General features: G+C 50.3%; 1 protein-coding gene across 1 annotated transcript; it reads left to right on the forward strand.

The window, feature by feature from the left end:
* Positions 1 to 412: 412 nt before the first annotated feature.
* LOC131402688 (ral guanine nucleotide dissociation stimulator-like) lies at positions 413 to 5087 on the forward strand. The gene is made up of 7 exons (XM_058537285.1): positions 413 to 455; positions 946 to 1015; positions 2538 to 2606; positions 3030 to 3104; positions 4080 to 4201; positions 4403 to 4503; positions 4792 to 5087. Exons 2-7 carry the CDS (start codon positions 1010 to 1012, stop codon positions 4932 to 4934), a joined length of 516 nt encoding a protein of 171 aa, XP_058393268.1. The 5' UTR covers positions 413 to 455; positions 946 to 1009; the 3' UTR covers positions 4935 to 5087.
* Positions 5088 to 11385: the final 6298 nt, after the last annotated feature.

The following is an 11385-nucleotide window of genomic DNA, read 5'->3' on the forward strand; positions in this document are numbered from 1 at the left end:
CCTCTGAGCCCCTCTCTGGAGTCGTGGGAACTGCCCCTTCTCCTTTTCCAGCCGTCAGGATTGAAGTTTGTGGTCTGAGCCTTTGCACAGTCCTTAGGCCCCTCCTGCCAGTGTCTCAATGACCTGACTCCTGGTCCCAGTGGTGGGATGCTCACCCCTTCCTGGGCTCCTTCCTTGGCTTGAGCTAAAATCCTCCTCCCTGGGAGTGTTCCTCATCAGGGTCTAGCTGTGCTCTTCTCAGGTTTCCAGAGCCTCTGTCTCATCCAGGACAGGGGACGTCCATGAGGTGACCAAAGCCAGAGGAAGCAGGGCTCCAGCTCCCCTCACAGCTCATTCCCTTCCCTTCCCCAGGAGTGCAAAGGCCTGAGGAACCTTTCATCACTCCATGCCATCCTCTGGGCCCTGCAGAGCCCCTCCATTCAGCGTTTAAAAAAGACGTGGGGACGGGTGTCCAGGTGCGTAGGCCTCTCTCCATGCGTCACCACCTGGGTGAACCAGACACCCCCCACAGGGCTGCCACTGCCCTTCAGTAAGCTGGGACATCCTGGGAGACAGTGAACCCTGGGGACAGGGTCTGACCTGGTTGGGAGGCTTGGAGTCTTTCTGGAAACTTAGGCCAGTGGTTCTGCTTTAGGAATCAGTTTCCCTAAGTGCCAGACCCTGGCTCGAACTAAATTGAACATTTTCAAGGGTTTGCTTTGCAGCAACAGAACTCTCTGTCCACCTGAAATCAAGACTGTTTAAAACAGATTTGTTCAGTCGATAAGAGAACGAAGGCCCCAGGTGACAACAGGAGAGCTCCCTCCCCAGTCCCAGAGACCTCAGGGCTCAGAGCACACATTGAAAACGCTCATCCAGGCTGTCTGGATAATTCTGGGTTTTCAAACAAAAGGGATTTACCCTTAAACCACCCCACAGTGTTTCTTTCCTTTTTTCCCTCCTCAGGAGGAACTGCCAAAAATTTAAAACCTTGTGCAAAACGGACCAGCGGGAGAGCAGGAAGCTGCTCATGGAGGTGCGTGGAGGCTGGAGATCTGGAAGGAGGGGAGGGGAGGGGGGAGGAGGGACCAGGCAGAGTGTGCTTTGGCTAGTTTTTCACTGAAAGCTTCTCTGAGACATAACGGTCTGTTTTGTCCAGATTGACAGGAAGCAGGTGGTGTGAGCTGCAAGGGCAGGTGGGGACTGTTTGGGGCAGGAGGCCTTGGTCACGGGATAGAGTGGTGTTTTTTGGACTGTTCCAGGAGGTGAGGAGCTGGCAGAATGAGCAGGTCTCTAGCTTCCATGCGGGCCCATCAGCTGGCCCTCATCTTCCTCCAGGCTGGCGGGTGGATGGAGTGGGTGGGGGTTCCTTTCCTCCTAAAGCAGCCCGGTCTGTCCTCAGGAAGCCAGGTCCCTGCTGCTCCTTCTATCTGCACTGCACCTCTCAGGGAAGGGCACTCTGCCTGCCCCCAGGGACGGGCACTGTGTGGTCACACAGGCCAGGTGGACACAGGGGCTGCCCAGCCTTGGAACGAATGGTGGATCTGGCACAGAACTGTGTGCTCTCTGGGACTCTGCACTCTATCCCGATAGTGGTTACTGCTGAAAACTCAGTGAGAGTCTCCCCAGGTGACTTGTTGATAAGGATACACCCCAGATGGCAATGAGAATTATCGGGGAACCTACAGATTCTTAATGGACCTTCCTGGCAGGACATTAGAAGGTTCCAAGTAAAAAAGGATGCAAATGTCACCATCACCCAACGCCCTGGTCACCCCCTACACTGTCACTCAGATGTGGCACAAGGGGGTCCCCTTCCTGAGTGAATGAAGGAGGAGTTCTGTGCAGGGACCATCCTGAGGGGATCCTAGGGAGCTGAGGCCTTTGGCATGGCCTCAGGTCCAGCTGGAGTCAGAAAACCCCAGGGGTTGGGACAGGCAGAAGCCAGTTGGATATGCCCCCTGAGACACCTTGTGCCTCCCGATCCATGGCTCAGGCTGACTGAGGGCCTCAACACACCCCGAGAGTCCAGAGGACAGGGCCTTGGTCAGAGGTGTGTCTGGAGGAGGAGTGAAGGCGGGGGGCCAGGGCCTCTGGCTGGGAGGGGGAGTGGTCTCTCCTCTGTGGCCCCTGAGCAAGTCACCACCCCTCTGTGGGCCTCGGTCTCCTCATCTGGGAAATGGAGGGAGATGATCTGTGGTGCAGGCCTCACAGGGGTGATGAGGTACAAGGGGGAGAGGAATGTGCAGCGGCTTTGTGCTCCTCCTCCTCGAGGGGGGAGGGGAGAGCACTGGTGACAGTCAGATGACACAGTCCTCAGGGGACCCTGGGAGGCATGGGAGTCCTCCTCACACTTTCTTGAGGAGGAGAGAGGCTTAGGGGCCTAGGCAGGCCTGAGGGCACAGAGGAGGGAGTGTTGGAGCTGGGAGTGATCTAGAATCAGATCACTCTGGAATGGGAGCCGCCATAGACATCAGATGTCCAGGGTCCAGGATCAGGGGCCTGGGAGACACGGGGAAGGTAGCATGGCCTCCCTGAGCCTGTCCTTGACCCTGCAGGAGGTGAACTCTGTGTGGGCCACCCAAGAGATGGACCCCCAGGGAGCCCAGGAGAGGCAGCAGCAGCAGGTGAGGGGGCCTGAGGGGGAGGGTCCAGGTGTCAGAGGAGGGGGTCTCACCCCTCACGGCTGGAGGCCTCCCCAAGAGAGGGGTCCCTCCTCCTCCAGCCCAGCTCCTGGAGCCCCAGAGCCTGAAATGCCTGCCCTGGAAGTGACCAGGAGGAGGCCTGGAATGGCTGGGCGCAAGATGGATTTGCGGGGGGAGTGGCAGGGACCGCACACCCTGGGATTTGCCAAAAGCCGCCCCTGGTAGCTGACGGGGGACGTTGGGTGGTCCTGGAGGGTGCAACAGGGGGGAGGCTGCTGAGGGTCCTAGGCTGCTCTCTGTGGGAGTCTGCGGTGGGCAGGAGGCTGGGGTGAAGGGATTTGGGGGAGGGTCCATGGGGGCACCTGAGAGCTGGGACTCATCCCCACTCCCACCCTGATTTCACAGGGTGTCGTCCCCTTCCTGGGCACGTTCCTCAATCACCTGAAACTGCTGGACATTGGGATGGAGGATGATCTACAAGTGAGTGAGCCTGGAGGTGGGGCCAGGGAGCAGGATCCTGTGGTTTGGGAGGCGAGAGCCTTGCACTGGGCCCTGAGCTCTCTGTACCTGGCAAACCTCCTCTCATGAGAGCATCATGGCCACCCCTGGGAGCTAGGGAGTCAGAGTCAGGCCCGTCTTAGTGATGCGTGAATGGAGGCTCCGTGTAAGCCCCCTACCAGGCTCTCAGGACTAGTGAAGCTCATAGCTGCCTGCCTGCAAAGCTGCAGGAGGCTGTGTCTGAGCTGGATTCAGCCTCCCCCTTGGGCCCTGCCCCTGGGGGAGTGCCATCAGCCCCTGCAAGTGAGGAAGCACATCTGTGGTCCAGCTGTCCCTTTTTGCCTGAGGCCTCAGTCTTCCCGTCTGTCATCAGAAATGGGTGGGCTGCAAGGTCTCTGGCTTCAGCTCCCCTGTCCCTCCTGCTCTGGAGCCCAGAGCCTGGCCCAGTGTCAAGTTCTCTTTGTGGAAGGTCTGCCCTCTGCTGGGCCCTGACATTCCTGCAGCCTGAGAAGGGGTGGGATGGGGGCTGGTTATGGGCTTAGGGGGCCGTTACTGATGGACATTGGCTGTCTCCCTTCCAGGGAAATCCGGTCAACTTCCAGAAATGGCGTGAGGTCAGCAGCTGTGGGGAGGGTGGGGAAGTGGAAATCACAGACCTCCCGTGGCAAGATGTCACGTGTCCTCATCCCTCGGGTCTTATATTTGTTGGGACAGTTAGATGCTACAAAGCTGGGAATCCCATCACGTTGGCGGGTGCGGGAGGGGCTGGCATCAAGGACACCTTCCTGGATGAGGAACTAATTCAAGCCAACTGTGAGGACAGGCAAGTCCTGAATGGAGTGGGAAGGAAGGAGGGTTCCCGAGTGAGCACAGACCCCAGACCAGATCCTCACTCCGCACAAGTCCCTGGCAGGGTTCCCCACCCGGGACCTGTCTGCATCCTGTCCTTCCTCCCAGAAATACAAAGTCATTAGGAAGATCCAGCTGCTCCAGCAGGCTGCAAGTGAATATGACCTGAATCCCGAGGAGCGATTTGGGGCCTGGTTCCAGGCGATGGAGCCCCTCAGTGTTGATGAGAGGTGAGGGGCACAGGAGTTGGGTGAGGGCAGGCCAGACTCTCTCGGCCGGCCGGCTGCAGAGCGTGGGGCCTGGCTCCCTGATCAGCCCCAGATCTCATTGCGTGGTGACCCATGGGGCACCGGGACTCAGCTGCTGGCAGGCTCTGGGAGGGACACCTGAGGTGCGGCTCCTGGTAGCTCACAGGCCACTCTGTCCTGTAGCTACTGCCTCTCCTGCCGGCTGGAGCCCACACACCAGAAGACGAGCAAAATGCGGCTCTTCAGGAGAAAGAGGAACCGGACATCCTCCAGTTCAGGGCCGAGTGAGTGTCAGGAGCAGCAGCGACTGAATCCAGGGGCTCAGTACAGCTTCGGGCTAAGCATGGGCCTGGATCCCAGCTCCAGTGCTGGCCAGGCCTGGGACAGGCCGCTCCCCTCTCCTCTCTGGGACTCGGTTGCCTCCTCTTAAATGAGTGATGCTAAATGATGCCTCCCCCATCAGGGACAAACGAGGTGCTGTTGATGGACTGAGCACTCGGCACAGGGTTTGGATAAGAGTGTTGTGGGGCAGGGAGGTGTGCCGTGAATCTCAGGAAGGTTCCCCAAAATAGTCTGTTTCTTCTCTTCAGCCACCGTGCCCTTGGCAAGGAGCCATAACCCTCTGGAGACCACAAGTGCAGCTCCTCCTGAGCAGCAGGGCCACTGGGACCCTCGGGGTGCACCGGGTCAGCTCTTCCCCCCCCACCCCAAGTGAAGGAGGACATCTGAAGACTTTCCCTGGTTTCCCCTAAAGCCCCAGGCGGAGGGCACGACCCCCCTCCAAATCCCTGACATCTGCACCCCAGGGACTGTTTATCCATTGAGGAGGAGCATTAGTATATGTTTAAGAGTAAATATCAGATTTGAATGTTGCAGTAAGTTCTGTTTCTGTCACAGCCTGGGTGTTGTGGTGTGGTTCTTTCACTGCTTATGCTCATGTAAATGAGACACAGAATCTCACATTCCGCCTTGAATTAAGAACTCATGTATGGTCAGAGCTTATGGTATGTGGGAGAAGGGAGGACGGCCAGTCCCCTCCCTGGCTACTGAATGACACCCTCAAGTCCCCCTTCCTCAGAGGACAGGTGCATTTCAGTGTGGTTCACCTGGGCCAGGAGCAGAGACAGCCCCTCAGATCTCCCTGGATGTAGAGGTTGGAGGGACTTTCCCAGGCAGAGCAACAACCACTGAAATGTAGATGTCTTTCAAATACCACTTGCCAGGACCATGTCCTTCCCCAGGGCAGCGGCTGTCTTTCTACAGCTTTCCAGGAAGAAGGATGTTTTCTGCTTCTCCCATTGAGGTTTCTTTTGACCAACTATTGGAAGTTACCGTTTTCTAATCAGTCTCTAGATTTGCATCAACACTAAATGAGGAAAAAATGTAAAAAGATAAAAGTTTGCATGTGGAAAAGACAAGGCCAGAGGAAGACCATGTGCTGATGGACTAAGGGCCGACAGGACATCCCCATCAGGCCGCCTCTAGGGCTCCCTGTTCACCCTTCGCCTAGATTGGAATCCTCCTGGGATCCTGGCCCATGCCATGGAAGTCCTTTTCCCACTTGTTTCATATCCAGAGGAAAAGATTCATGAGGCAGCTTTTAAACCTACAACAGGACTTTCTTCCATAAACCTCGCCACTCCCTGTGAACTAGGATTTCCAGCATCCCCGCATTTCCTTATATGATTCTTTTTGGGCAGAAATTCCGTAGAAGGCCCCCAGCCTCTCTGTCAGGTACATCGTGGCCATTCCTCCCTGGCTGGGCCTGATGGATCGGGGTGACCTCTGGTTTGCCAAGATAATAGACCTTAATCCTGGCCACTGAATGACCCACACTGTCCATTGCTGCCTAGGGTGACATCTGGGACCTTGGTGTTCTGAGGTCCATGGTCTCAGACAGTCACTAGTTTACACACTCAGTCGTGTTGTTACTGACTTGTCCCAAAGGGGCAGCTGGGCCTGAGCGCATAGAGCACGTAGCCCCTGGGATGACTGTGTTCTTTTCCCCAGTCTGTGCTGTGGTTATGTGGATGTGTGTTACAGGGATGTGAAACTTGCCTGTTGGGAGTTTTGAAAGATGAGGCACGAGAGGGGCAGGTATAGGAGTGGGTCCAGCAGGGGAATGCAACCCATCTTAGACAACACAGACACAACAGACACAGACTTACCAATTAAAATACTGAAACGCTTCCCACATGGGTGGTAAACAGACACTACTCTGAGCTCACACCCAGAATCCACCCTACGACTAGGAGCTAAAGGGTTACCACCCGGCATTTTGAACATCATGCCCTGGAAACACCCTGTAAGACAAGGGCCATTGTCTTGAATTCCTTGGTACTTCTTCCCCCTCCTTTCTGAAGGCTGCAAGTGTCACCCAGGAACGCCTTTTCAGTTCAGCCAGATGCAGAGTAGAAATCCTGGTTCCCACAGCACAGGCCCTTCCTGCCAGGGCACTGCCATCCAGGAAAGAAAGAATTCACAGCTTGGTGTAGACATGTAAACACACACAGGCATATCCCACCCAAACATCAAGATGCATGAACTAGTAAGAGAGTAAAAGCCACTTCAGAAACACATCAAGCAATTGCAAAAAAAGGGTTTTTTAAAGATCCTGACTCCAATAAAATGCAAAACCAGGAAATCATCTTGAGAAAACTGGGGGACTTTGGATACTGACCAGATAGTTGATTATAGGAATGACACTTTTATTTTTGTGTGTGATAACATTAGTGTGTTTGTGTTCAAAAAATCCCTTATCTGTAAGAGAAACTGAAAATATTTATAGCTGAAATGATGTGCTCTCAGTCATCTCAGCTGGTTAACTCTAGCGGGGTGGGTGTGAGGATAAACGAAGCCAGATGGTATACGAGTTGATAATTTTTGAAGCAAGTGACAGGTTCACAGAGGCTGATTTTCCTCTACTCTGAGATTTAGAGATTTTTGAAAACTTTCAGAACACAATTTTGATACAAATAGTATACTCGGTGTTCACATTACAATGTTACAAATTAAAACATTGATTGAAAATATAAAGGAATGCTTCTCCTTCCTGACCTAAGGAAGCTCTCTCTCAGTCTCGTTCTGTGAATGACCTGATGATGCCACCAACTGTTCACTTACCACATGTTTGTGGAGTAATTCCTATGTGCTCTGTGCTGTGTGCAAGGCGAACACATTTCCACGACTCTGGATCTAGTGTGGGAAGGAAGGCAATGAGTCTGCTGCCAAGGTTCTCTACGGGGAAAATAATGCCCCCAGGGGGTATGCTCATTTTTAAGATTCCAAAATCAAAGCTACACAGGTTTGCCAGGTAACAAACAAGAGATACTTAATTCATGATACAGAAATGACCTATGTCTGAATTAACATGTGACAAAGAAGAGAAAGATTGATGGATTTTATGTTAAAATTAGATGCAAAATCATAGTTCTGGCCCCTGGCCTAGTGGTTAAGTTTGGCAAGCTCTGCTTTGGCAGCCCACGTTCTGTTCACAGGTGTGGACCTACAACACTCAGCAGCTATGCTGTGGCGGTGACCCACATACTAAGTAGAGGAAGATTGGCAACAAATGTTAGCTCAGGGTGAATCTCCCTCAGCTAAAAAAAAAAAAAAAAATACATGCAAAATCAGAATAATTTATGGAATCAGATTTAATATATATTAAAAGATAAATCTCATTCAAGTAGGTATCATCTCTTCATTGAGTTAACACTCAATGAAAAAACAGATATAAGTTCAAAACACTAATTCCTCAGCATCGATTATCCTATCAATTTTAATATAAAAAGGAAGAAAAATCATGGTAAATAAAAATTGATGTTATCATGAAAGGTAAAGATCACGACGGACGTTACAAAGAGATGCTGTGAGAGTCAAGCCTGTCTCATGGGGAATTTCTCAACCACATCACTCTCTTTTTCTTCAGCACCCATGTTGCTTTTCTCACTGTGTTTTCAGGATGCCTTTCTTGGCTCCTTGCTCTCTCTGCCTCCCGGGCAATCTCGTCTGTCCTCGAGGCCACAGTCACTCCCTCCCATGCTTTTCTTCACTTTCTGTGTCTGTCTCCTGATATCTCCAAAAGATGCTCGTTGCCTGCAGAGGGGCTATGAGAGACCCAGACCCAAACCAGGACTCATCTCTGCCCAATATGGACACTGGCCAGGGGTGGGCTCAGGGCTGGTGTGCAGACCCCTCAGCTTCAGCCACGGCCCAGGGATTCACCTGGACCCCCCAGTGCAACTGTTTTTAAGGTATTTGTGAATCCAAAGGACTTAAGAGTTCTCCTTCACTGCTGCAGGCCTGGAGTCCCTGCAGTCTCCTGTATCCACAGACTTGCTGGGGATTCTCCAAGGTCTCCTCCCATTGACTGCACATGACCTCACTGCCAGGATGGGAAGCGATTCTAGTAACTGACCTCTGGAATATACAGCTGCTCAGCCTTCAGACTGCATAGAACTTCAGTTTTCTACTTGGTTTTAGTTTCATGGTCTCATTGTTTCTACTATGAAGTTAGGACATATTTTTTGAGCTTTCTCTTTAAAAACAGAATAAAATGCAAAATTTGAACAAAGAGGAGGATGAAGACTACCATCCATGGAGAATGTTCGCAGCTCATTTGGATATTGCACCCTCTTTCTCTCCCTGGAGAAATGTGTCTCAAATCATACTGTCCATTACAATCATTGCAGAGTTTTTATAACTCAGATTGCTGGAACTCAACCCAAGTAGGTCTGGGGAGGCAACGGAGAATTTTCATTTCTAAGACGTTCCCAGCTGATGTTGATGCTGCTGATATAGGCATCAGACGTTGAGAACGGGATTCTGGGACACTATCAAGCTGATGTGTCACTATCAGTGCAAATCCAGACCAACTTGCCTCCTCCATCTTGCTTAAGGATGTTATTCTCTTCCCTTCTCTATCATTGACAACTATACACATGCTGGTACCCTGTAACCTACGTTATTGGGACACAGAGATCCAAGGACTCCATAACTCCTTTGAGTGTCCCATCTCTAATGAAATCACGCACTCTTCCACCCTTAGATACTCACTTCCACACCCAGAGCCTGTTTTCACCCAAAATTCTCCTGCTTGTAAATCAGTAACTCAGAAACACCACATTCTCACCACAAATTTCCACATTTCTAGTTTCTACACAAAGAACTCTACCGTATACAACCATTCTTTAAGAAAATAGATTACTCCAGTTAGAGTATCTTAACAAGGCTCTCTTCCTTCTCTCTTCCTATTCCTCCATATTAATCTTGGATTCTGTGGTCCATCATTTCAATAACCCACTGACAACGCTCCCTAATTCTTTACTCTCATCATATCTGCCCTGCAAGCCTCTGACTTTGGATGATTCCAAATTCCTGCCATGCCATGTTGACACCTGCACTGAGGATCACCGCTGAAGAGAGAGCACACGAGGAGCCTGGGGGTCCCAACAGAGAATCAGCAGCAACCAATGGGCCTCCATGCATTCTCTAACGCTTCCTGAATGCTCTGTTCATTTCTTTCCATTTCTTGAGTTCCATAAAACTATTTTCTCTTGACCTACTTCATATCTCACAGACAAATTGTTAACCACCACACAAGAACTATTTCACACTCTAGTCATCAGATCTAGAAATTTTCCGCATAAGCAATTCATTTATCACACCATTTCTGTTGTTTTATACAGATATATTTCTTTCTTAGCTAAAACCATTCTGATTTTCATCTCATCTTTCCATTTCAATGACCTCATGCTTTCAATATTCGCAGTACTTTCAATCACCTCCCTACTGGGATCATGCCTCATGTTTCAAATATGCACAAATCTCTACCATCTACAAACCAATCCCTCATCCATTGTTCCTAATGCCCCTCACCCTCGATGTCCTCCCTCTCCTCCTCCTGCCAGGGACTCATTGTGAAAAGTTCACTTACATCCCAATGCCTCTGTTTCCACACTGGCAACCGATCCCATGTCCCCCTTCTGTGGATGCTTCTCTTGCTTAGCTCACAGGTCACGGCTCTTACTATTCCAATGTGGCCTTTTCATTATTTGTCTGACATGTCCTGCAGTAGCATGTGACTTTGTGGCCTTCAAGTTCCTTTAGAAAGCTCATTTGTCCTTGGGATCCACCAGTGCTACACTGTCCTTCTCCTGCTCCAAACTTCCTGAGTCACTTGTTGGCTTCTCTTTATAACCAACCCACAATGCCTGATGCTTCCCAGAAGTCAGCCCTGCTCTGACATCTGCTGTCCACCTGCACCCTCCTACTAGGCAATCATATCCATTTCACTGGCTTCAAATACCACTAATGAGCTAAAAATGTTCAAAGAATCAGCACAGATCTGACTCTGCCCCCCAGACCCAAATATGTACCTGCCCACTCAGCCCATCAGTGATGACTCGACTCACAGTGTCCAGGTTCCAAATTGAAAAAAACACTTTCCCAAATAATTCACTTCTCTCTCAGTGTTCCCAAATTCACCTGTTTGTGCTAATATCCTGTCTGTCCCTGAGTGTCATTCTGGACACTCTGCCACCCCACATTCATATCAATGACCCATCCATCCACCCTCCTGAATCCTCCTACAGATTCTTCACTTTTGAATCATTTCTAATCACCTTTCAGAAATGACACAAAATACCATTCCCACACAGTGACCTCTCCTGCTCTAGCAACCTAAATTACAAAACTCCATTTTTCCTCTTTGTTGATATTTTGTTCTACTTTACTTATATGTGCATCATCTCTTTCTTTCAATATTCAGTTCTCACTAAATGGGATACTCCATATAGACATGACTAATGTAGATTTTCTAGATGTTTCCCTCAACAGTGTTCTCATATGGCTTGGCACACAAAAAGAGCTCGTATATTATATCTGTCTATCTATCTATCTACCTACCTACCTACCTATCTAATTCAAATACTAAAAGTTCACTTCCTGAAATATTTTAAACCCATCCACTTAACTACATTTATGCAAAGATATCAAGTTTTTCTGGTATACTGCAATAAATTGGCAATTACAGCTTAAGATTTCCAAATCCTCTCTCCCTGTAATCAGCCTACGAGATTCTACTTACAGTGATCTGTTTAAAATGTAAAACTGATCAGTTCACCTTACCTTTTAAATCCTCAATTTCTGTCTTCAGCAGATATTTT

This window comes from Diceros bicornis, unplaced genomic scaffold, assembly GCF_020826845.1.
Source record: "Diceros bicornis minor isolate mBicDic1 unplaced genomic scaffold, mDicBic1.mat.cur scaffold_230_ctg1, whole genome shotgun sequence".
In the NCBI taxonomy this organism is placed as follows: domain Eukaryota; kingdom Metazoa; phylum Chordata; class Mammalia; order Perissodactyla; family Rhinocerotidae; genus Diceros; species Diceros bicornis.

Bases quoted from the DNA above. Each gene is read 5' to 3' on its own strand.
- LOC131402688 (XM_058537285.1), top strand. The intron at 4,202-4,402 runs GTGAGGGGCACA...TCTGTCCTGTAG, and splicing joins CCCCTCAGTGTTGATGAGAG to CTACTGCCTCTCCTGCCGGC. The intron at 4,504-4,791 runs GTGAGTGTCAGG...TCCCCAAAATAG, and splicing joins ATCCTCCAGTTCAGGGCCGA to TCTGTTTCTTCTCTTCAGCC.